The 26004-nt window shown below is 40.6% G+C and overlaps 4 protein-coding genes across 10 annotated transcripts in view; 1 reads left to right on the top strand and 3 right to left on the bottom strand.

Annotated features, from left to right (window-relative positions):
* LOC108034978 (protein TANC2) overlaps positions 1-26004 on the top strand; it is a 51640-nt gene that overhangs the window by 6000 nt on the left and 19636 nt on the right. For all 7 annotated transcript variants that reach the window (XM_017110302.3, XM_017110306.3, XM_017110304.3 and 4 more), the window contains exons 3-4: positions 22808-22990; positions 24470-24609. In XM_017110302.3, coding sequence (XP_016965791.1) covers positions 22808-22990; positions 24470-24609 — 323 coding nt within the window. The remainder of the gene's footprint in view (positions 1-22807; positions 22991-24469; positions 24610-26004) is intronic.
* On the bottom strand, positions 5748-6488 carry LOC108034980 (uncharacterized). The gene has a single exon (XM_017110308.3). It carries the CDS (start codon positions 6333-6335, stop codon positions 5949-5951), a length of 387 nt encoding a protein of 128 aa, XP_016965797.1. The 5' UTR covers positions 6336-6488; the 3' UTR covers positions 5748-5948.
* Positions 6897-8662, bottom strand: LOC108034979 (trichohyalin). The gene is made up of 2 exons (XM_017110307.3): positions 8021-8662; positions 6897-7952 (listed from the first exon to the last, which is right to left on the bottom strand). Exons 1-2 carry the CDS (start codon positions 8660-8662, stop codon positions 6897-6899), a joined length of 1698 nt encoding a protein of 565 aa, XP_016965796.1.
* Positions 18502-18894, bottom strand: LOC108034981 (uncharacterized). The gene is made up of 2 exons (XM_017110309.1): positions 18825-18894; positions 18502-18774 (listed from the first exon to the last, which is right to left on the bottom strand). The coding sequence occupies exons 1-2, from the start codon at positions 18892-18894 to the stop codon at positions 18599-18601; spliced, it is 246 nt and encodes an 81-aa protein (XP_016965798.1). The 3' UTR covers positions 18502-18598.

Genomic DNA, 26004 nt, shown 5'->3' with positions numbered 1-26004 from the left:
AATATAAATAATAGTAATATGTTAAATGATTGTTAAAAGACTAATTTTTAATATCCATAATTTTTTGGGAACACATATTAATGGTATTTTATAGTTGTCCTCCACTGTACTCGTAGAGTATCCGCCTGGAATTGTGGCGATCGCAGTGAAGTTGTAGGCGTGAGTAGTTTGCCGATGTCTCTGGGCCTGGCGGTATCTTTTTCTGATGTTTCGAAAAGAGACGTGAACAAGCAGCCGAGGACATGGCCACCGAATTCAAATGGAGTGCCAAAAAAAGAAGTAGCGAAGAGATACAAAATTGTATATCTCGTGGCGATCTGTTCAATGGATTTGCAATTACATTCATGAAATTTAATTGGCGATGGGAAAAAACCTTGAATGGATTAAGCATGTGGGGACAATGTGTTCGCAAGGAGTGTGTGTTGATTTATGGTTAATAATTCCAACTCATTGAAGAGTTTCAATAGGATCGTCGTTTATTTCCTCCCCTTTGCCTCATGCCCAGTATACCTAATGTAGTATCTTATTTTTGCATCTAGCACATCGCCCTATCAGACCTTGCGATCTCCATTAATGTTGGCCCATCTTCCCCATTAAAAACACTCGCAACAAATAGTCGCCAAAAGTCACGTTTTCTGCGAGGCCTCCCCTGCACAAAAGTTAAGATCAACTTGCGATGGATCTCGTCTGGCAGGAAACCAGTGTACAAAGAGACGTGCAAAAAGCGCTTGGCAAACATTTGCTGACTTTTGTTTACAAATGCAAATTTACCTATAGTATTTGCACTGCAAACCCAGGCCATCTATTTCCAGACCTCAGCTCTATTTCGACTAATTCTTTGTTCGTTTTATTATTTCGAGCGCCGCGACAATTTGCCAAGCAAACTTTTTGCGCTCAGATAGCGGCAAAACAATTGTTTATTTAGACCCGACAAGCAAAGCCAATTACCGTTTTTAATTATTTGTAAATATTGAAAAGTCCGACCGACCTTTCGCTTGGCGCCCGCACAGGTAAAAAAAGCACAAAAACCGCCGAAAACCTTATCGATGGGGCAACAGGTGCGCTTCCCGGCGGACAAGGTGCGAACCACAACAGCGCGTAACCTTATCACTTAGATATATGCTTAGAATGTTCAGATATATGTCCCCATAATATCTAATCTCTAAACCCTTTCGCGTGCCAAATTCCATTGGAATGAGAATATACTTCTAGGAAAAGCAATGAACAACTACAAGAAGAAGAGTTCTAGCCTAGCTTTTAAACAAAGATATAATACTATACCATAAAGTCCTATTACGAAAATAATACAATTATGATAGTATGATAAGTATAGTATATAAGATTGGTATAGTTTTTGATTTTTTACTAAAAATAACAGTATATAAAGATATAGATACAACTTCTGTATGAACCAAAAACGCATATCTTGTATCTTCAGTTTGTCACCAAGCAAATAAATATATTTTGTTTGCCAAATTCAAACACGTGTGGGCAATGATCACAAAAAAATCAATAAATTTGAAGTGCACTCATATAAAAAAGTAAAATTTATTCCGCATTTACACATAAGCTCCCTGCTGTCATAAGTGATGGCTTTTTCGTTTTATTTTGAGTCAAACTCCTTGGCTGACTAATTTTTTGGCAAATGAATATGCGATTTGAGTGTTGTCATTCATTCACTTATGGTTTCCGCTTGCCGACAAAAAACCTTTGCTTCCCTTTTACAAAGTGGGCGTGTCGCATTGCGGTAATTTATGAAGAGCTTTTTCTCACTCTGTTTAATTGCCGCTCAGATGATTTAGTGTCTTTACTTTCTGCCTTTCCCCCGGTTGTCTTTTCTTATGACTTTCACCTCGCCAAAGTGAAATTACGGCCTAATGACTAAACATTTCATTTAATTAGAAGATTCATCGCGCGGATGAAACCGAAACAATAACAAAAGGGCGTAACAATAAAGGTTTTTTGAACTCTGTGAATGTGTAATCTTGAATCTTGGCTCTTTACAAAAATTTTGGCAATCAGGGAAATTGATCTGACACCTGAGACCTCAAAGAGGATTAAGGCAGTTTAACTTTGATTTTGATGGATGTGAAATTTCTTTATAATACCAAAAAATACCTTACATTTGTAGCCTTACAAAAAGTGGTTTTCCAAAGGAAGCCCCTGCCGGTATTTTGACATTTTTGGACGTCTGCTGTGGAGCCCTTTTTGGGGTCCTCTGACTCACCTGGAACCTGCAACGTTGCAGCACTACAGCGAATTAATTTATCAACATTTACCGCTACAGTGTCAACGCCAGGAGAGAGAGAAAAAGAAGTTTGCAACATTAAAAGCCCATAAATTCGTTGGACAACTGGTCGGTTTTTCAAGCCATACCCATCCGACTTCCAAGAAGCTGGCCACTTGATATAGCCGAACGTTTCTTCTGAATACAAGCACAATTTGTGGCGCGGAAAACCTCGGTGCCGAGACCAAAGTTTGATTTATGCGTTGCGATGCTCAATGGGCGATACGGGGCCAGGCCAAGGAAGTAAGCTTAGCCGCAGTCAAATTTCCAGGCCCAAACGGCACGACTACCAAATGCGCTCGCCGGCCGCCTGGTTGCCTGGCGGTTAAATGCAGCCAAACATAAATTATAGGCCGTGGCTAAGTAGGAAAAACTCTTGGGCCCAGCAAGGCACAGTGGAAAGGTTGGAAAACCCAGAGATAACACAGGCTCCAGTCCAGAATTTTCTACGTTTAAATGAGTCACAGAGCATAAGATTCTTCTGAAATATGTGTTAAGTGGTTTCTCACATTTTTGGATTAATATCTCTATTTTGATTTATTTTATTGTAAGTTTGTAGAAAGTTTTGTTTGAAATTTTAAAAAATAAACCATTTATCCTTGATATGATACGATTTTCTGAAGTTCTGATCAAGATAGGCTTTAAAGCTGTTATATGATATAAGAAAAGAAATATAATCAAATCGACATTTATAAAATATTTCTGAGTTTTAAAAATCTAATTTTTAGTCTGGCTCTGCTTTCTGATTTGTTTTATAATTTATAACATTTAATCTAGGCATTTTTTAGCTTTTCCCATATTTAAAGCAACTTGAACCACCGTATCTCGCATTTCCCAGCCTCTCTGCTGGCCCCAACCACTTTCATAATGTTGGCAAACATTTAACGAAAGTCCATAAACACAATACATGTGCCCAGGAACTTCGCCGCTCGTATAATGCAAAATTTCCCTCCACTGCGGATGTTTGGCCTCTCGAGTTGTAGTTCGCCAGTCGCAGCCCCAGACCCGATCCCATCCGATCCGTCGGATACATGTTGCCGCCGTCAATGTTTCGCCTTTGTCTCGTAAATTTTAACATTTTTATTATAAAACCAAGCAGCACGGCTGCTGATTTCTCACACAATGCGGGCGATTTATTTTGTATGCATTGCGAGGCTGAAATTGATTAATTACAAAGCGGAAGAGTTGCCGATCCAATCGCCGGCCGGGCTAAGACCAGTATTTTGTTACGATTATTATTCACTGGTTCATTTTTCAGGCTTAATTTTCTGTATTATTCCGATTTTGTTTTTATTACAACAAGCACAAATCATGGATTGTGGGCTTCGTGATTTTCTGGGGCCACGATTCTTCGATTGTTGTTCTATTTATTGTCGCTCCGAAGGTTTCTGCATTATCTAAATGACACTGACACCGCTGACACTTGAAAAATGTGTACTGCAGATGTGTGAATCAATAAAAATATTTAATGGCTTTGGAAACATTTTTTATGGCTGTAACACCACCAAGAGCCGCAGAAAAATTCCAATTATAAATATAAAGTCATAAAAATCCACTATAATAGTCTTATAAAACTGTACTATTGAAAAACTATTTTGCTATAAAAATAAAGCATTGAAATTAAATGACAGGTTGGAGTAAGACGTATAACTAGGGCAAGTTGTGGTCCTTTATCTTAGGAAGCACATGTTCTTTAGGGCATACATATCATTGTAACCTTGTATGTATATGTAATTACAAGATCTGGCGCCTTATAGAGTCTGGCGCCCTGTAAATTACCCCTGGAATGCAAAACGACAGACTAAAATCTCAAGTGACAATGGGGCCAGTAAAGTCAGCCGCACTCACACTTAATTGCTCTCAAGTGTTTTGCAAAACCCTAGATTGGCATCTCATCTGTAAATTAGAAGGGTGCTGGAGGTGGGGGCTTTAGGGGGTTATCCAGTAAAATGTCAAAACAATTAATTCCAATCGACTCGCGCTAGATACAAATTTGTTTTTCACTCGCTCTGTGTGATGCCGCAAGAAGTTGAGACATAAGACTTTTGATGTCACATGTGTGTTTGCTTTTTAATGATTCTGTGTGCTACTTAAATTTCACGGAACCCTCGTTGCTTTTATGTAGCCACTGTTTTAATGAGCTATTAAAATGTTTGGGGTATTTTGTAGGACATGTGTAAGAGCCAGTTTTTGTGTAAGACAAGGAAAAGGAAGATTTGTTTTATGGGAGATGCTTCCCCGTAATGAACATATAATGAGATCGGTTCTATTTTTAGATTTCTCTAATCCCATATCTCATGGATTATGTACATTGCTTTGACATTACTAATTTTTTATATTTTTTCTTTTCAGGTAAGTTTTAATCTTTACAATCACTCTACATTGAACAACACATTTGTAAGTATATATAGTCAAGCAAAATTTAGGGTAAAAAAAATCACTTGTGTGATCTCCACTGAATAGCATGAAACGAAACCCTGTATGAAAAATAATCTCAATTTATTAAGTTGTAAAACCTTTGTTAAACCGCTCGACACACTCCATTAGACGGACATCATTTGCCAAATCATTTAACATAATTAGCCGGCAAACACGATATGATCTCACAACCAGTTTCCCCGGCTGGCAAATCCTTCGCCTAATTGGCAAACTGAGCGAAGAACAAAGGAGCTCCTACCTGTGTCAGACTAAATTCATAATTCAAACATCAATTCCGAGAAGCGAGTGTGGACACAGTATTTCATAAATGTCTGGCGACCGCAAGCCGAAGATCCACTTCCTTTTGGCTGAAGTTTCGTTTTTGTTTCGGCTTTATTTGCAATCAAACACAAAGTGCACAAGGCATGGAAGAAGCCACATTAACCTTCAAGTCGCTGGGTTCGCCGGTGGGTATTACTTTTTTTTGACAATTTTCTGAAATGTATTTTTCGTTTCGTTGCGCAAATAAAAAAGACTACAGCGACTGACAGCAGCGACAACGACTCGAGTTTGTATCTAAAATCAACAAGTTCACGACGACATCGCAAGCACAGCCAAAACAGAGTAGATAAAAACTTTTAAGCGTCGGGCAAATACAGAAAAGATACCCAAACACCAAAAAAAAAAGAAAAGAAACCACCAGCACCACTACAAATGCCTGCCATTCATTGCCAGACCTTTGCTTAGAAGGCAAATAGAACTCCAAACACCAAGTAATACTGAACCGCTGAAAGCCCATTGGAGTGACAACTCAAGATAGATATTTCACTGGCCTACTCAATGCCTTTTGGGGGTGGCAGTAATCAAATCGGTTTTATGCCTCTTTGGGGCTGTAAGTTTCCATTGTAAAATCTGGGATTTCCCAAGAAAATTAATTGGAACTATATTACCAGAAAAAATAGGAAAAAAATTCCATTTGCATATCTGTAGGTTTCCATTGTTTACATTATCTCTTATAATGGCCCCAAAGAAATCATTGAAAAAAATTTAAAAATATTTTTTATAAAATTCTCCAAAACATTTTTAACACCTTTCTATCTATAAGGTCCTGGGTAGATACTACATTTCCAGATTCTCCAGCTCTCTACTATGATTCCATGAAAGCGATTCTTTTACACAACTACTGATGGTACTTTTAGGGTCTCCCAAGTTATGAACATATTTGGTCTTGCTGCTCAGCTTGTTACACCAATCCCCTGGCCTTAAGGTCCTTGTAGATGGCCACCTCTCGGCGCTTCAGTTCCACTTTTGTCCTGGCCAGCTGAGTTCCCACGCGAACGAGTCTCTCCGCGAAATTCTGATGCCGCAGGCTGAGCAAGTTCCTTACGGCGTTCATAGACTGGAACTCCAGCTCCGTGATTTCGTCCCTCTCCACCTGCTCGTACAGATCGGTGATACGCTTAAGCAGTTGATTCAGCCTCTTCTGGATGTCCTGGCGACTGGATTTCAAGCGCGTCTCCTCCCGCTTCATGTGCTCCAAACACTCGATCTCGGCGGGGTCAACGAGTTTCCTCAGATCTTCGATGTTCAGCGTAAGAACTCCGGAAGTGTACACCACATTTGGGGCCATTTCACTTTTAATATTCGTATCTATTCGCGCAAAACTGTTACTAGTAATTTGGTTTGCTTTTGAGAAAAGGTTTTAAATTTTATTTATTTTAAATATTTTCGGTGTTCTCTAGAGCGCCCTTCTCCTGTTACGTGTTCTAGAAAACTGAAACTGTTGCAACATATTTTTCAAAGGCTGCTACCCAATGGAATAAATCTGAAACTTCTTGAAATTAATTTGGGAAACTAAAACCCAAAGAACAAATTCGCCCAGTGAGTAATGTCATTGGAAATCGATCTTGGGCGAATTAAATTTCGCACCTTTAATTGCAATTCAATACAGTCGATGAGCACTTTGCAGTTGAAATGGATATCACTCGAATACCTTGCCTTCGAATTACAAGCCATAAAGTTAACCACAATTCATGTCAAGTTAGGGGTTTTATTTTCAACCACTTTGTTTTGAGGTTTCTTGTGTTGCTTTTGGATATTCAGGGTATACAAAATTGAAAGAAAATAGAAAAAGTAAACTTTGTCATAGAACTGTTAAGGGCCTCAGAGATCTTATTATAAATATTAGTTTTTAAACCGCTTTTGTATCTTTTTTTGTCTCCCCATCCTGCAACACCAGAGCCTCGATTTTCTTGAGGTTTTCCTTGATTTTTTGTCTCAGCAGCTTTTCCTCCTCACTGAGCTCCTTGGCATTGGGTTCCTGTTCCTTCAGGGCTTTTTCCTTGCCCTCCGCCAGGCTATCTCCCTGAGTTCGCCGCCCCATGGGCAACCTGGTGACCATATGTCGAGGGATTCGTATCTCAGCTCCTATGCGATTATCGTTTTTGTACTGGCCAACAGCCCTGATGAATGGTTTCAAGGGACATCCCTTGGCCTTGGCCTCGTCCATCAGCTGGCGGGCATAGTCGAAGAAGAAGGCGTCCTCGCGCAGCTCCTCCAACTGGGCCTCCCGGTTGTAGTTGGTGCCTGGTCGAGTCTCCTCCTCGTTGCGTTTCCTCACCTGGTCATCGAGTTCCCGGCGGAGTTCCCTGATGCGTTGGAGGTGCTCCTGCCTTTGCTGCTGCTTAAACTGGACATTGGTGAGATCGTTTTGGAGGCGTAGCTTCTCTGCCTCCTTGCGATCCTCTGCAGCTTTTTGTTTCACTTTCCTGGCCAGTTCCTCCTCCTGCCGCTGGACAGCCAAACGTTCATTCTTGGCCCGCTCTCGGGACTCCCTTCTTTTGGCCTGCTCGGCACTGTGGACCTTTCGCATTTCCTCCAACTGCCTCTTGTGGCGCTCCTCATCCTCCCGGGCACTGTAGTGCAGACGAGGAGCCAGTTCCTTGGCCAGTTTTTCATTCCTTCGAATGCGCTGCTCCACTCGCTCCCTGGCTCTGTCCCGTTTGAGCTGCTCCAGATGGCCCTTGGCCTTGTTGTGGACATCGCACTGCACCTGCTCCATCTCCTCGAGCATCAGGAGGCGCTTCTGGCGCTGATCAGACATGACCAGGGAGGCCAGAGCCTCCTCCCTTTTCTGACGCTGCCTGGCGGCCTGCAGCTCCTTCTCCTTGTCCTGCTGCTCCTTCAGCATGCGCTGGTTCCGCTCCCGCTCCTGGAGAGCCTCCTCCAGCTCCTTGGCTTTTATGGCCTGGTATTGCAATAATGAAAGGAATTATTTAGATGACGTAAAAATGTGTGTGTAAAAATGATGCACACCTGTCGTTCCCTTTCCCGCTCGGCAATCAACTGGAGTAGCTCTTTCTTGTGCTCGCCCAGCTGCTGGCACTGCTCCCTGTGACGCTGCTGGGCCTCCTCGAAGCCCCGCAGCACCTGCTCCTGGAAGATCTTCCTGTCCAGCTCCTGCTGTCGCCTGGTGGCCTTGGCGAACTCCGCTTGGACCTCCCGCTGGACATTGACGCTTCGCATGACTTCACTTTGGAGACGGGCACACTGTAGTTCACGCGGACCAGGACGCAGTTGCTCCAGAAGTTTCTGGGCCGCCTCGATGCGCTCTCTTCTGGTTTTCTGGTGCTCCAGCCGCGAGGCCTTGGTCTCCTCCTCCGCCAGGCGCTTGGCCTCCAGTTGCTGCTCTTGCATCTGCTTGAGTTCCCGGGCGCACTCCTCCTCCCGCGAGATGCACAGATTCCGACCGGCAAACTTACGGAGCAGCTCCTCGCCTCCGATGCGAAGTTTCTCCTCCGCCTCGTTGCGCAGCTGCTGCTGATGCAGTTGCTCCTGCTTGGCCGCCTGGGTGGCATTGGCCCGGATGCGTTGGTATCGGCTGGTCGAGAGGACCACTGGGGGTTTCTCCCGATGCACGGGCTCTCGTCGCTCCTGTGGAAGCCAGCAGTACTGCATGGTTTCGAGACTACTTATTCACTGGATATTTGCTTAAGGTTCTTTTTAAGGAACTATTGGGTTTCCATGGCCGTCGTTTTTTGTTAGGAAGTCAGGGGTGAGGTCTTTAGGTAACCTTGGAGCTTACAGGATATATATAAATATGGTACACTAATCTATAACTATATCCAATTTATTTTATATATTCCGATTCATTTATAATATAAATTTTATTAGGCATCTAAAAGATTTCCATATTTTAAATGTCGAAATAAATTTTTGAGTAAGTGGTTCTAATGAAATATTTTTGTAAAATTTTTGGGCTATGTAAATGTTAGGATTATTAAAAATATAATTTTCTTTATATTATCTTATCTATATTTTTATACCGAAATCCCATACCTTTTCGTATTTTCTGCGATTCTGTTTTTCGGATAGTTGAATCTTAAGAATGTAAATAAAAACCATTCACTTCAGGATCAGTTATAAATTCTATTTAGCCATTAAACCGGCAATTTGGTAATACTAGATTTTATCGCTTAACTTCGTTTAAGTCCCAACTCATCGTTCCACAAGTGTCGTAATGCCAAAACAAAAATTGCCGAGTGTTGCCAACATTTTGAGTAGTTCATTTTAATTAATTAGTTTTGTGCGCCGAGTCTGCTGTGCTCACCGTTGTCCAACACAGCGACAAGTTACTGTCAACGCAAATGGCAACGATTTTGGTTTGATGGCTTAATTATGTCCAAAACGTATGCTGTGGCCATTTGGCATACGTACACACAGTCGGCGCAAGTGACGGGTTTTGTGATAAAAGTGGTTGATGCTTTTGGCAATTACATTTAGCTGAAATTTTTGTGGGGGCTGAGGCTGCGACTAGCCAAGCCGAACCGAACCAATCTGCTGTGGTTAGGTTTCTGGTTTTGGGCCCGCTTCGCGTCCCCCTTCAAATTGTCAACTTATTTCCCGAATTGGTAGCCCAACCCTAAAGGGCACTTACATTTGGGCACGCTTCATTTGCCGCGTATCGGAGCTTGGAAATCGTAGATTTACCCCAAGAGGGTTTAAATAAATTTAATTAACACCTGACTGTGAATCCGTACAAAAACACCGGCACAATGGCCTCTTTACAGACCTTAGGAATATTCATTTCAGTTTTGAATTGGGTCAGTGCTCCGCTTTTGTCGGGGTTTTCCATACACGTATATACAAAGAGGTCTATCCAAGCCCCACAAAGTACACAGAACTACGACGGGGCGATAAAGGGGCAGGCCCAACTATTTACACCGAAATCCAGGTTATATACAAACCTTATCGCGGCGCAAGTCAGTTTAAACTCTAGAGGTGTTACAATGCGGTCAGTTTGTGGGGATGGGCTGGGAAGTTCTTAGAAGTATGAAAGTTAAGTGGCTATTAAGTTTAGGGCTTGAGCCGGGACTTTGGATCTCCACCAGAACAATGTAGTTCGCATTGTTATTATACAGAAAGGAAAGAAACCGCTTGAGCAATATCATTTCATCTATTTATAATAGTTAGTTCCAACATTTGACCCCTTTTGGAACCATTTAAGATCATATTTAATCTAGGTACTTGTTTGAACTTGGACCACATTATAGTATCCCATCATTGAATATTTATATCATTATTACTATGAAAGAACAATCCTTTTGATCTTGTAATTTCAAGTTCCGAAGGGATTAAAGTTTGATTTTCCTAATCCTTTTTAAAATATTATCATATTGCAGCCCCTTTTTCAATATTTACCTCCACTATTTGACCCCCTTTTCTACCACTTGGGATCACAGTTAGTCAGTTTCTATAGCATCTAGAGCACTTCACAGTTTCCCAATGCTTATGACGTGAAGAGGTCTATAACTTGCTCACTTACACCATCTGAACAGCGACAACAACACCTCCAAAGGAGTCTGGGAGTGCGAGTGCGTCAAGTACCCGATTCTTATCTAATCGAAACTTATTGGCTCCCCATAGACTTTGCTTGATACCATGTAAATATGCGACTGCCAGTGGTTCTACTCCGTCTTGGTGCCCGAAGACGTAGCCTATAGAGAGACAGACGGCCAGATAGCCAGACGTATATCACTTGATCTTCAAGTGCGAATGACAGCTCGGAGTAGGAAAGACAAGAGACCGAAGACCAGAGACCACAAGCCTTTCGCCTGTCCACGACTACCGTCCAGTTCGTTGCTTCCACTTGAATGACTTCATGTGCCCCCGTCGGAAAACTTGAAAAACTTGTCTTTGTCTCCGCCAGCCAGAGGCTGGTTCAAAAGGCAGAGACGCAGCCATATAGCCACACGTACTTCGCCGGGTACTTGCACTGGGCAACTTGAGAACCCAAGAACTGGAGCTGGAGAGCTGGCGAGCTGAAGAACTCGAGGAACAGAAGAATCCGAACGGAAGATCAAGAGCGGCTAGAACGACTGGGCCAACAAATGAGTGCAACTGTTTTAGCCCGAACCTGCAGTCCAGTTTTTTGTACACAGAGGCAAAAAGAAAAGCAACGACGAGGAGAAAACAGAACAATCCCCTGGTGAATTCTTCGGAGACGCTCTGCGGCTGTGTATCTTCCGGCGATCTGCAAGTTCTTCTCTGTCTCTCGCTGTCTCTTTTCAGGTGGTTAGAGCAATTAACATGCAATTAAGAGACGTTTCAATCTCAAGAGCCATGGCCAAAGACATCGTAAAGACTTGAAGCGGTGGCAGGCCACAGCTTTTGATGAGCCGGCTCCTGGCTTCTTGTGAAGGTTCTAATTATAAAGTTGCAATCGTTAAGCAGCGTTTCCATAGAAAGTTTCGACAGGAAATCGATTGGATGTTTAGGCCAAAAGAATTGCACACAGAAGCGATGTGCGAAATGTGTGGTTAATTTATAATTTATAGAACTCTGCCACACGATCACCCATCAATCAGATACCCATTGAGGGTAGGCACACACCCTATTTGCTATCAAAAATATTCATCTTGTTCCCTGCTAAAGTATCTTTGAAATTCTCAAGTTCTATTTCCCGACATGTGCTTTTTAAACAACTGATTTACAGTCTTGATAGGCATCTTATATAAGAGAACATTGCCATTTCTTGTCTTGGGAGACTCAAGACCCGATCGTAACGGGGTATAAATACCCATGTTAAGGTTGTGGATTGATTTATAAACCTGTCGGTCAGACGATTTACATGACAAGTCAAGAACAATAAGTGCCAAATACCTACGAGGCTTATGTCATCTTGTGCTGATAACTAAAATACATATAAATATATTTCTTATTATATAACCATTAGTGTGTACTAAGATTGTGTCCGAAAAGCGAAACTCAATTGAAGGGGAACCTAAATTTATGTGGAGGCTTTTCAATTTTTGTCGGGTTAAATCAGTTGAACTCTTAATTGTGTATTTTCATTATCAATTGAGGCGTTCCGCTCTTTTCACCATAATGACGCCCGACAGTCGAATTCTGTTTAGTTCATTATGGAATTGTTGATTTCATAGGGCGATATGTGTGTGGCGCAGCTATTAAGTTTTCCATGCCAGTTTGCCAACAAAACAACATTTCAATGTCAACTCGATCACGTTTTCGGAGGCAATTTGTTGCTGGATTATTTTGAATTTGATACACTCTAAAGAGCGTGGCAAATTGCCCAAGTGGCAAATGGCACCGAGGGGCCAAGGGGAGTGGAAAGTCTGCGTCTTACACGAGGTCTTACACTGGTTTTGTCATCCATTGACAGACGAACACCTGAGAGACCGCGATTGGGTAACTTCGCATTACCAACCACTCGATGTTGGTCGTAAGGCGAGCTATTAGATCTTCCTCTCGCGTACTTGCTGCTCAGGTTCGTCGATAATCTGAGGTTTAGCTGGCCGGGCTTGGTTTCCCAGTGCTCCATTAATCATGTGGGTAATGTATCTAGCAGCTAATATTTCAAGTTGACTTAACCATGTAATTATTGGGTCGTTGGATGTAAGGTCAGTTACGAGAGGGTTGGCTGATCATCTGAAAATATTAGTAAAAGACCGATGATATCCCCAGTTGATGACTCATTTGAAGCCATGACAGCCTAAAATATTTTTAAACTCTTTATTGACTTTATCAATTTTTGTTTTGCCAACGATGCCAATTCCATCTGTCAATCAAACAATTACAAAAATGTAACCGAACACTCTATCTCAGGGATTGATTTCACAAAGAAACACTCACTCTGCTGATTCTCTTTGATTCTTACAAAATAAAAAGCGAAATCAATCAATCAAAAGGCATTAAAAATGTTATTTTGAGATACAAAAACCCAAAAAAAAAGTTGAAATCAGCTTCGTTGGCGACGGCGGGGCCAATCACACGCTCTATTTACAGCAAATTAAAGATTCAGAAACTACAAAAACAAAAGCCGAGCGAGGAAAAACAAGAACGATAAAACTGGTACAAATATTGGTCAAAATATTTACCAGCCCCGCCCAGAGAAATGATTAATGATCGCCAGAACGGGGCTGAGAAAGTGCCCTAAACGCCACAATAAACGGCTTTAGATCGTAAGGGGAAATTAAATCTTACACGCATTATAGACACCAATGAAGGAGATAGATACAAATAGGGTGTGCATTTAAAGGCACTGAGAGAAATAGCTCAGCAAATTATTTGAAATTTGAAAGCCCTACAAGATTACATCAAAATATAACGACTTTAAATCTTATAAAGTATGAAATAGAGTTACTGAAATATCTTACTAGTTATATATTTTTGTAAACTTTTCTATTATTTCGAACTTAGGATTTAATTTTGTTCGTAAACATTTTTTCCAATTCTAATTTGTTCATTTCAAGGTGATTTTCTGAATATTATTACTCATTTTAGTGGCCAGTGTGTGGCATCCACATCCACTCCAAGTGGCGCCCACACGTGATGGCCATCCTCATTTGGTATGCTGCCTTCGCAGTCTTTGTGGCAGATTACCATCGCTGGCGTCGCGTAACGCGCCAGACAAATGCTGAAAACTTGTCAATTCCTGGAGGGGAATGGGATATAGGGTTTCCAGATCGGTAATTTATGCAGATTTATGCGCAATCCAGTGGGGAGAAATATTTTATAAATTATTATAAATTTCTGCCAACCACTGTGGACTCCAAAGGCCGCTGTTGGGCCATTAGCATAATGGACCCAGAAGGAGGATCTCAGATCAGTAGCCAAAACCAGAAATGGTTGAAAAGTCTTGGCCTGAAATAGCAACAAATAGCGCTAATGATGTGCTAATGTCGCCAACAATATTTGACAACCAAAGCAGAAATATTGTTTTAACAAATTATGGTGATAGACCCAAAATAGAAGACTTGCGCCAAAGGGGCACTTCAAATCAAATAACTTTAAAATACAGAAAGATAAATTCATTTGAATTTGCTACTTAAATATATTTTTTTACTGTAGGTAATTTTCCTTCATATAATAATAAATGGGAAGATTTCGTGGAATACATCTTGCCGAATTTCTGCAAGTATTTTTTATTAATTCCCAGACATTGTCTCTTTTCTCACGTTCTCGCGAATTCAGCATAACAAAAATTAATTTTAGCACATTAGCAACATTTATAAACTATTAAGATAGCACCGTAAATTTATGTTCAAACATAGCATTAGCAAAGCAAATTTCCGTAGATTTATGGCTAGAAAATTCTAAAGTTGAGCGAACTATTTACAAATATATTTTAATGATTTCTTTTTGTGATATGTTTTTCTGTCGTCAATTCCACTAGTTTAATACGTTTTCTATGAAAATGCGTAATTAATTTGGGCGGCTTGTTTGGTTTTTGTTTTTACTTTTAAAGAAATTCGAATCCCAAATTAGCCACTTAATTTCATTTAATTAATTTCTATCTAATTTTCAGCCCCAAAGGAGAGCTCAAAGCCAAAACCGACCGACTAAATAGGCAGATAGAAAAACAGACTTTTGGGCAGCTGATATTTCATCTGCATAATTATGCATTTTGGACCAGCCGATTATGCATAAGACTAATGCCCCAAGGTCGATATAGTCTGGTAGTCTTTTGTTGATGGAAAGTTAATCTGTATCGATTGAAATGAATTTTAAAGCGATGCCTTGCCTTTGTATTTATACAAAATGTTTTGGTTTTCCTTATGAAATGCGTTTAAAAACAGATCTTAAGTTGCAGATATCAGTTGTTTATGGTTTTAGAGGAACGGAATGTGGGATTACAGATTTTCTCTTTGAGTATTTCACTAACCGTAGGAATAATTTATTTTTTATATAATTTTTTTAAAATTGTTTTCCCGTTGTTTAGTTGTTGAATACAGGTTTTATTTTGAGGAAACCGAAGAAAATAAAATACAAATTCTTCCGCCTAGAACTCAATTTGTTTGTATAAATCAATGGTAAAGCTATACCAAGATTTATTAGCTTTTATCACCTGTTTCTCATTCCCACCTCGAACCCGCATAATGTGGGCAATTATAGCCCAACAAATCGCCCAATTCCAAGCCGCCTTGTAAGCCAAAACCAAGGCGATGCACTAAATCTTTGGGAACTGGAATCACCGGCTAAATGCAGCCTACAAGCCCACAAGCCCGCATTAGCGAGGCGACTGATCGATGGTCGCTGCCAATTATGGCCAGTGATCTCTGGAACACGGCTAAGAGCAATACGACCACGATGACTGCGGTGACGACCCAAAAAAGCAGCCACTCCGCAGACTGTTTGTCAAAAATGTCTCATGAATGGAACACGAACCAATGATCGAGTGAATGAATCAGCTGTGAATGCAGCTGGGGCGTATTGGAAATGAATGAATTACCCGATAGACGAGGTGGCCAGCTTGTCTGGGCCGTATTTCTGTGCGTGGGCTACTCCACTCCAAGGCAAAAAATCAGCAAAAACGAGCCAAAATTGTTTACAAGTACGAAGTCCCGCGGCATTGACTTGGGCGCTTGTCTGGGGGCTGCAAACACTCGACGTCTTCCACAATGAAATTGTCACTTTTCATTCGGCTGGCGGTTCGGGTTCTCCGGCTCTTTAGAGCCGTGCTGCCCACGTTGCAGCGGAAGTGCCATTTGATTTATTCGCATTGGGTGCTTTTATTTCTGTGTATTTTCGCTGCGTGTGTGTTGGCAAATTTCCGGCCGGCTTGACACACATTCGGATTTGCATGTGTCGCACAAGTTTTTAAGTGCCATAAATATTCATTTACGGCCATACATTTGATTTGGCTTTGACTAATGCTGACATTTCACTCGGCGATCACCTCAAGATGGTGTCTTATTTATACACATGGCACATATGGCCCGAGCTTGTTGTCTTGCACCGCCTTTCCAGGAATCTGGGTCAATGCTAAATGATAGATAAAAGAAATGTAGCATAAAAAGGGAAGTGGAGAAGTGGAGTGTTAAGGTTGTGGATGGTTTGGCACATGTGGAAAATAAAACTGCCATAAAGAAGGTACTTAAATTCGGATCTTGTGGGAGTTTCAAATGGCTATCTATGAAAATTTGCAGAAAAATTATTGTAACTAAAATGATTCTTTAAATAATTATTAAATTTGTATAGCTAAAACTGATTTATTAAATTCAAATATTTTTAAAAAGGTTTTTATGAAATATATTTAAGAATATTGTATATAAAGTATCGATTGGGTAATCTCATTACTGTTATAATTACTCAAAACCTTTTGTTTGTAATTTAAGTTTTAAGAGATATTATTGCGTTGGTATATTAAAGTCAAGAAATATTTTAATTTAAGAAAAAAAGAATTATTAGCCAATAAGCACCCTTTTCTTCGCGTGTTTTTCACGGGCTTTCCCCTGAAAAGTGAGCAATGCCCTCTGCGCACTGGTCCATAGTTTGCAGTTGGCCAGTTGGCAACGCCTCGTTTTTCCTGCCCAGTTTCCCAGTTGTTTTTCCCGCAGGCTACGCTTAGGTAACTCTTCTCAACCCAACTCAACCTAAACTCAACCAAGCTCACGTTTTCACGAACTGCTAGAGAGCGCATCAAAGTGCAGAATCTCACGAAATTTGCCATTCGAGCGGCCATTTGGGTTATTTATGGTCGCCGATTTGTTTGCGACTCATTTAACCGGACAGCTCTCGCGGTTTTATGACACATTTAACAGTTCGTTTCTGGGCTTACTTTACAGCTCGCTGGCCGGGCTTTCGAAAAAATGTAAAAAGTTAACGCGTAACTGCCAGAAATAAAAACCCATTGAGAAACATCCAATTTCGCGGTTAATTTGACTCGATTTTGTTTGTTTTACCTGTCTACCGTTTCTGTATTTCTTCTTAGCTTAACCTTTCTCTTCTTGAAGTGGCTACTCTTATATTTTGACAAGATTCTACGGGCAGAAAGGGGTCAACAACTGTCACCAAGAAAATTCTAGAAACAGATACACCCATTCACAACCTACTGACTTCCCAGAACAATGCAAGTTGAAGTACTCTGAAGTACCGGCTTCATTTTAGATCGCTTTGATTCACTTCCGACTCGCCGGGAAGCTGACTCATTCGAAACCAGCGATCCGCACGGATACCACTCTCGAGATCACAACAATGCCAACCATGACCCACGCAAAATGTGCACAACAAAAGTCGCAGAGAAAAAAACATATTAACAAGAAATCGTGTAACCAAATAAAAAACATAACACAACACTTTCTACCCACGCAGTGAACTTGAAAATATTTCATCGAAACAAAGCCCTTCAAAACGATCAAATTTAAAAAACAATATAAAATAGATGATAAAAGCAATTAAGCATAGACAAAAGAAAATCCAAAGTCAAAGCAATTTACTACAACATTTGCTAAAACTTTGGACAATGGAAAACCGCAGCAGTGGAAAGTAAATGTTCCATGTCACTGGAGAATCATTGTCATAATTCTCAGAAAAATATACCTATGTTATTTAGAGATTTAAAATTAGCATTCCCTGGGCACTTTCAACACACCAAAAATATTAAAGCTTGGGGTATTTTTATCATTATTATTTTATTTTATTAAATTATAAATAATAGACAAATTAATTCAAAATAATGTTCTTTAGGCTTACACATATTTTCCAAATACTTAGAATATTTATTCTAAGTGTGAGCTTGTGTTTGGCTTTTTGCTGAAGTCTAATTGAGGCTGCAAAAAGCTGTCCATTGTGGTTGTGCTGGTGGTCAGTGGTGCCTGGTTTTTTTCTTTGGCAACTGGTAAATGGTCCATGGTCCGTTGGGCGCTCACTTCAGGCATGAATTGATTTGGTCTGGGCTCGAGTCCAGTCGTCTGTCAATCAATTGTAATGAATACGCATTTTTCCATTGGAGCTCGGCGGGAGTGTTATCCACCTCCCTCGCCATCATTCCCCCGCTGGGTCAGACGTTTCTCCACGTAACCCTGAGCTGTCCAATCGTCCATTTAGAATAACCCTGACCTGCCCTGCAAATCAGATGAAACTATCAAAAATACTTTTACCCAGTGCTTTTAAAACTGTGTCTAAAAACGCTAGCGATTTTCCAGCTGTTTCTAGCGTTTTTAATGCGATTTGATTATAAATTTGGTATGATGTCCGTCATTCTTATTTTTTGCATAAGATTTTGAATTTATTTTTAATTTTTATGGTAAATTCAAGAGTTTTGTTCACATACCTATATTACCTATATGAGGGAGAAAAAATCTAATAAAAATCTTTACTAAACTTGCCATTAAACATTTAGTATTATGAGACACTTTTCTTGCGAAATTTGTGTATTATCTTATTTATCACTTGTTTTGCTAGTGTTATTTTAACATTTACGAGGCTTTTGGGTAATTTTTTATGACTAGCATTTTTTCTACCCTTTTGCAAAAGAACAAGAGAAGCTCGTGCCCTTTTGTTTTGACTATATTTATTTTAATCGCTCATTAAATTAGGAACCAGTTTCTGAGCTGTTGTAACATTGCTGATATTAAAGTTAGCTCTTCACGGTTAGCCCTCTGAATATTTAATCTTTTTTTGGTATTCCGCAGTGTGACAGCATTTCCAGGGCTTACGACATTTGTCGACTTCATTTTTCTTCATTTCCATCCATTCCATGCAAACTAGGCCCCAATGAGTGGCATTCCTCCATTTCTCGTTAATACAGGACCCGCCAGAATTGCAACCTTAGAGTTATGAATTTTATTGAATTGCTTATTAGTTATAAAAAGTTTACCCTTCAGAAATATAAACTCCGCGGGACTGGGGAATAGTAGCAACCCTACTATAAACCATAACAGATGCATCTTTGAAAGAGAAGTGTTTTTAAATCTTACAGAAAGTCGGAGAAATGGTGTAGCTAATGGAATTATATAGGATTTGAAGCGGTTTAATATTCAAAGTAATTGAAAAAGAAGTTAAAATTATTTTATTAGTAGAAGAGTAAAGGAGGGATTTCTCTTTCAAAAAGAAACTAAAAAAAGTTGGTTAAACCTTGTTTAGGTTCGTTTTTCTTATCAAAACTTATATTGTTTTGAACTTTACTCACCGAGAACTCTCTACTTAGATTCCCACATTCCTCTGAGAACCACTCTACCACTTAAGTACTTACAAATTTGAATTTTGTGGCCTAACCGCCACAACTACGAGCCTCATCATTCCGCATTCCGAGAGGCATTCCTCTGGGAACGTTTGGCTTAAGCAGAAAACCGCAAATTGAATTAGGCCCGAGCCGGGTACTAAGAAAATAATTTGCAAAGAAATTACATAAGGGAAAACAAGTGCCGGCACAAGCGCGCAGACAGATGCAGACACGCAGATATATCGCCCACACACCTACTGCTTTTATAAAGCCGTACGATCCAACGTGGTTTGCCAATTTAGCAGAAATAAAACGCCCACATGGGACGCAGCTTCCCAGTGCTTTGAGGGGGCAAACCGGCAACCACTAACATTCATTTGCGACCAGAGAGACAGAGGAAAATGCGGCGGAAAATTCAAATCAATTTAGCGCAGACCGCAACATTGGATAAATCCAATGAACTAACAGCAGCCCAGAATTGCGCCGCGCATGCGCAGAAAAAAGATTGGAAAATTGGAAGGGGAAGCGCGTCCTAGCAGTAGCTAACCTCGCATAATTTAGCAATTTACATTTTTCTCCCCATTGTTGCATTTAGTTTTTAACAAGCGAGTGCATTGGACTCCGGCAAAGGCCCCATAAATCAACAGCAGCTGGGATCTTGCTCATTTCGGCCATAATTCACGAGCCAAGAATTGCGAAACTGCATCCACGCAATTAATTTGTTTGATACCCATGAAATTAAGTATATTTCCACGCTCTGTAGAACAAGGTGCGTGTCTAAGCCTGATAAACGCGTATAAAAATGTTAATGTTTTTACAACTAAGTAAAGTACCTCCGGGCAGCCCACACTTTGTAATCAGATCAAGGCTTACTGAGCAGCTGGTTTCTTAAGGAAGTTGGAACCCCTTACATATAACTGCAAGATGTCATCCATTTAAAGGCAGATAATGAGCGAAGGGAATAGTTTTAAGTACACATACCTAAAGGGGCTTACGTTTTATTTTATTTAATTTTTTTGAGATAGATAGAGAATATTGGGTTTATTATAAATGGAGAATAGCATACCAACATGCTTATGATTTCCCGATTAAAATAGCTTGTTTTCCGAAACATGTCTTCAGACTTTTTACCATCAATAGCCGTGAAACCTCTTCGCTGTCTGTCGCAGCCCACACAGAAAACTGTAACCTGGGAGGACAGCCAACAAATCATCATGTCCAGCAGGTGACTTGACTTCGACTCACAGATAGCACTTTATCGATTGCATAAGTACAAATGGCCGTCGGACAGTCTGTTTTTCGCTATCCAAGATGCCTCGTTGACCAAAAGCCAGACCAAGTGGATGGCTGTGCCATTCCTGTTCGGGGCCTTCGAGAGTGGGAAACAACGACTTCGACAACCGCCAACGAGAACCACGTCCGGTCGGTTCGCCAAAGTGGATTACAAGCGCATGGGCTTCGACTTCTACTCCAACTTCCATTTCCATATCCATATCCACAGCCATTCAAGCCCACTTGACAAAAACGAGAAAGAGCGGAGCACATTATATTTACTCGAATGGGGGATACCCACAATTTTATGTAAAAATTAAAGGTTCCAAAATATAATGATAGCTACAGGGACTATTTGGCATGTTTCGAACATATTTTATTGGGAAAGGATTACTTTCTAAGGAGTTAAATTGATTAAAAAAATATATAACAGTTTTTGTATTTTACTAAGCTTAGTTTACCTTAGTTTTTAGTCATATTTTTTCAAGATAGTCCAATCTTATGATCATATTATAAATACTTAATTTTCTTTTATTTTATGCCCAAATCAACAATTATAAGGTACCATCTCACCCCTTAAATACAGGGTATCAACGCAGGCGACCGTTTTCCCGCTTATTTATTGCAAATCAAAAGCCGCAGTTTGATATTTTTCGCCGGTTCTCTGCTTTGCCGCGTGGGCCGCGGCAGCTGCTAGTCCTCTGGATTGAAGAGGAGGCTCTGGAAAAAAGGGGAGGAGGTGACCACAGCTCACAGCCCACATGGACTGGCTTATCTTTGAACTTCACGGGGAAAATAAGCGTTGGATGGCATGGCATGGCGTGGTGTGGCATACAATTGACCATGCCAGTGTGTGACCCCTTCCCAAGAGTCAACCGCACATGACACAACTTATGAACAACTGTTCCATCAACAAGTGCAGCCCGCAGACAAAAGGCAATTTGCATATTGCGAAAAATGTCAAATGCATGTCGTGTGCGCAGGCGCAACGGCAGCAAATGCACCAGATGCCGCAAAAGCGAGGGAAACTTCGTCTCAGGGGTGGCAAAATGCATGTTGGGGTTGCAACTTGCAACTGACGTCCTCGAAATGCTCGACTAATTGGGGAATGCAGTGGGCAAAAAAGAAGATAGCAAAAAAGAGGCACTGTTAAAGCCACAAATTGGTCGGATGAGAGGGTTAAGTGTTGCTATAGTAGAAAGACGAACACTTTTCTATACTTCGAAGTTCCTATAGATTGCAATAAAATACTATATTCATCTGAAATCATTTTTTATACATTTTCTCTTGTATCTTTTACGAAATGCTTAAGCAATTAGGTTCTACGTATGCACATGAAGAAATGATTTTTTCCCATTGCTTCTGATTCCGACGAATCCAATCGACGGTCAGCAATTTTTTCACTCAAAATTTGTAAACAAAAACATATAAACCGAGGCAAATGAAAACGCTGACGTTCGGTGGCCGGCTTTTTACATAATATTGACACAGAAAGACAAAGTGCTAATAGAAATAATAAACCAGGCAGGCGGCGTAGATTAAATCAATTACGGGTCGGAGCCAAGTGCAGTCAAGAAAAGAATTCCGCTGATTGGCATTGGTTTAAATAGCTTGGCTTGTGGGGGAAAAATCACTGCAGGAGGAGAGCAGGTGCAGCTGAAAAGCCAAACAAAACGATAAACGATCCTATACGAAAAAGCTGAAATAAGCCGAGCAGGCGAATACCTCTTTTTGCCAACTGAGATTGGGTCCAAGACAATTGACAGTTGCACAAACGAGATTTAATTGACAGAGTCAATTTATGCAAACGGTGGCCATAAAACAAGTGCAGCGAGATTTGTGTATTTAGATTTGAATTTGTTACTGTTTTTTGGCCGTTTGATCTGGTTAGGAGTGGAAACTGGAGAATGATTGTTCACCTAGCCATATCAATGTTTGGCTAATTAAAATAAGTTAAAAATTGTCTATGTTAAATTGTTTTTAAAATATGTTAAATGGTTTTTATAAATATGTTATTATACCTTTCAAATTATTTTTATCCCTTTTCATTGAGTATCTTCATAATATATAATATTTTTATATGTTCCCAAGTGAAAGAAGAATGCTATTAGAAAGGATAATAACAGATAATACTAAAGTTTATTTCAATTACACCATATTTATTAAATTAAGGGTTACATTAAAGTTGAGCATAATTTGTCTGACTAATACTGATTCCAGGAATAATAAATAAACACCTGCTTGTGGAAGCCTTTGAAGGGCTTCTCGTAATTTCCTCATTACCATTTCGAAACGCTTTAAACTGTTTCTTGTCTTTTGTGGATCAATATAAGAACCTGTTTCGCCTTCTTCAATCTCCCTTGCAGATCTCCAGTCCATCCGACGTCTCCTGGAGCACGATGCCAGTGGATCCGTGTGCCCCTCCTGCCGCATATCCTTCGACAAGGGCAAGAGACGGAAACTGATCGACACCTGCGGCCACGAGCGGTGCTATTCCTGCATGTTCCGCAACGACCAGTGCCCCATGTGCATGAACAGCTCGCTGAAAGGTGAGTCCCCCCGTATCTGCAGATATGCTGTTTCGCGGTGTATCTCGTCGCTCTTTTCGCATATCTCCCGGCCACTCGGATATGCCATATGAGGCAGGAAAATATTTTGTTACATGTTGAGTGCAAAATGCCAAAGAAATTGCACTGAGACCATTATAAGGCCGGGGTTTTTTGTTTTGTTTTTTAAGGAATGCCGAAAACAAATGGATATTTAAGTGGTGGTCAAAACATCTTTAAATTGGTGCGAGAAAGGTGCACCAAAAATATATAAAATTATACCAAATTGGTATCAAAATTGTACAACGTAACATTTCATTTTGATAATATATGTTATCCCTTTATAACCAATAATTGAAACGAAAATCTTAATAATTATAGAATATATCTACAATTTTCGTTTTTAAGATGTATCTCAAAGATCCCTAACCTAACGTGAAACCACCAAGAATTCGCAGTGCTTGGCAATTTCCCCTTCAGCCGTTATTATAGCGGTTCGGGTTGCAACTGCAGCTACTGATCGTGTGATACCCGGTCTTGGCATACTCACCTTTGCTTCTGGTAAATTAATATTCGGATTGTGTACAAATTGCTTGGCATGCAGAGTTCGTACTGTCGGTTGACTTCATAAAAATCAGAAGCCCACTGAACTGGCGACTTGGGCTGCCAACTCCTACCGGCTACAGGCCCATGGAAACCGAAAGTTATGTCCGTCTTTAGCCAAGTGCTGACACGATTCCGTAGGCTGCCGCAACTCCCGGCCACTGGATTTATTAGCTGTCAATCGTACACGATCGTGTCACCTGCTTTCAGGCCTCTGGCTGTGAGAATTTACGATCTTGCGGGCTGCTCTTTATTTATGGTCAGGGCTCTGCTTTATTTGCATACCTAATTAGGTGATACAATTCGTGGAATGGAAATTGCCTTAACCAGTTGTTGTTACGGTATTTAGATAGGATAATTATGTGAGACTCGAAGAAGCACTCAAAGAAATGTCACCCAAGTTGCTGTAACAAGTTTATACATTTAAAAGGCACAAGAAGACTAGTGAGCTAAAAGTGTGTACTTAATAATTTAAAAAAATGTATCTTGAATTTGTTAAAGTATTAATGAAAAAACTTTTTTTTAGTTATTTAAAATGCATAGATTATAGCTTTTCTTTTATTTATTTTCTTGGGTCTCTTAGTTTGAAATTTAGCACGTTACTTTTCCCACCAGTTCAATAAAGATCCACGAATACCCGATGACTTCTTGACCCACTTCACTCATCTTTGACCCAATGCACACGGCTGGAAAACGTCTTTCTCAAGGGCCACATGTGTGCATTTTGCATGCATTGTGTGCCACTTTTCACCCGACTTCTTGCACTCACACATTTCCACAATTAAACTTTGCATTTTCCCCGAGTGCGTTTGTGCAAACATTTCTTGCCTTGATTACTAACATCGTTTTGCATTTGTTACTCGCTTTTTTCCCCCGCAGATGTTGATGGCGCCAACGCTCAGGGCTACGACACCGGAATCGGCGGATCCACATCGACGATTGTGAGTCCTCTTGGATCGCCGCAGCCGCAGCTCAGATCGCATGCGCAGCGGAACGCGGCTCTGGCGCGCTACATGCAGGTGAGTGCGTACTCTAAGATACTTCTCGAAAGACAGTTTCATCCTCGAGCAAACTGTATATGGGTTTTTATAAATTTTTGGTAGATGAGACATATGAATATTTTCTTGTTTTACTTTTATTGAACATATTTAACTATTTCAATATTTCTATCTCAAACAAAACAGTGAGTCGCTGAGCATGTACTTTTGTATTTCCTATAATAAACCATTAAAAGTCATGTCAAAGTATCATAAACTTAATACCACCTAGACGGGCCTGTGGTATTTACCTTATAAGTAATTTACCCACGTAAAAAAATAGTACCTTTTCATATCACTGAGCTCGGGCTCCAGGGGAATCGGCGTCGTCTTTAGTGTGTTTACTTTAATGGGCTCTTGATTATGCTGCCACTAGAGATGAAGAGGCTCCATCAAAGAAGTGGAAAAGTGGGGGCCAGAAAAGAAAAGGCAAAGGAAATCAACGCAGAAGAATGGAAAAGAGAAAGAAATCTCTTTTGTAAAACGGTCGGTGAGGCGACTTTTGTAACACTTATATCTCATCGACTCCCATTTCCGCTCATCTTCCGAAGCGCCTCTTTTGTCGCCCATTTGGGTTATCTGCAGCGCCACTTTGACACACTTACAAAAGAGTTTAACCTCCAGTTCCCGTTCAACGAAACTCGGATGAAACGTAGGCGGAACACCTTTCTGGGCCTTGAAATTATGTTAAAGCTCATGGATGATCGTAAAACGGCTTAATCTGCTTTTAATCAAGTCATCATGGAGTGTGAACCAATTTGTTTCATGTAAAATTAAGGTTCCAAGGCGACATAAAAGTTAGAACTATTATTTTCTGGGTGGCACCAGAAAGGTTTTTGGGAGGTGCTGATAAAAAAAGTTATAAGAAAGGGGAATAAACCTAATGCACAAAATATATATTCTGAGCATTTATTACTTTGTATTTTTACTGCTCAAATTTATAGTTTCATGAGCACCCCACCACCTTAACCACCTCGCTTTCAAGACAACCATCGATTTTCTGGAACCCATCAATCTCAAGCAACCGATCGACAAAACAATTACATCCTTCACTTTCCTCTTAATTAAATGCATTTGATTTAACAATAACGATAATAACTCTTCCCACTGATCGGTTCGTCGGTTAAAAATCAGCCATGGGCCGTATCGTAGATCACAGGCTGTTCCACCTCCTCCTCCGCATCCCCCGATCCTCGCCAGCCTTTTCCATCGGGATCATCGCCGACCGACTGTCAGCAAATGTCACTTTAAATACGCCAAAACGGCGCAAAAGTTTCAATTGTCGGGCGCCGTTGGGAGCCAATTCTTGGGGATTGGGAGGATGAGAGTTGGAAGAGGGGGCTGGAGGAGATCGCCAGTGCCAGATAGCTTGTCTGG

Source organism: Drosophila biarmipes, chromosome 3L, assembly GCF_025231255.1.
Source record: "Drosophila biarmipes strain raj3 chromosome 3L, RU_DBia_V1.1, whole genome shotgun sequence".
NCBI lineage: Eukaryota > Metazoa > Arthropoda > Insecta > Diptera > Drosophilidae > Drosophila > Drosophila biarmipes.
This window is presented reverse-complemented; position numbering and strand designations above follow the sequence as displayed.

What these genes read in the sequence shown, in the direction of transcription:
- LOC108034980 (XM_017110308.3), bottom strand. Translation starts at nt 6,335, where the DNA reads ATGGCCCCAAATGTGGTGTACACTTCCGGAGTTCTTACGCTGAACATC.
- LOC108034981 (XM_017110309.1), bottom strand. Translation starts at nt 18,894, where the DNA reads ATGCATCTGTTATGGTTTATAGTAGGGTTGCTACTATTCCCCAGTCCC. An exon ending in GGAGTTTATATTTCTGAAGG is followed by an intron (nt 18,775 to 18,824) that starts GTAAACTTTTTA and finishes CATAACTCTAAG; the next exon opens with GTTGCAATTCTGGCGGGTCC.
- LOC108034979 (XM_017110307.3), bottom strand. Translation starts at nt 8,662, where the DNA reads ATGCAGTACTGCTGGCTTCCACAGGAGCGACGAGAGCCCGTGCATCGG. An exon ending in AGCGGGAAAGGGAACGACAG is followed by an intron (nt 7,953 to 8,020) that starts GTGTGCATCATT and finishes TTGCAATACCAG; the next exon opens with GCCATAAAAGCCAAGGAGCT.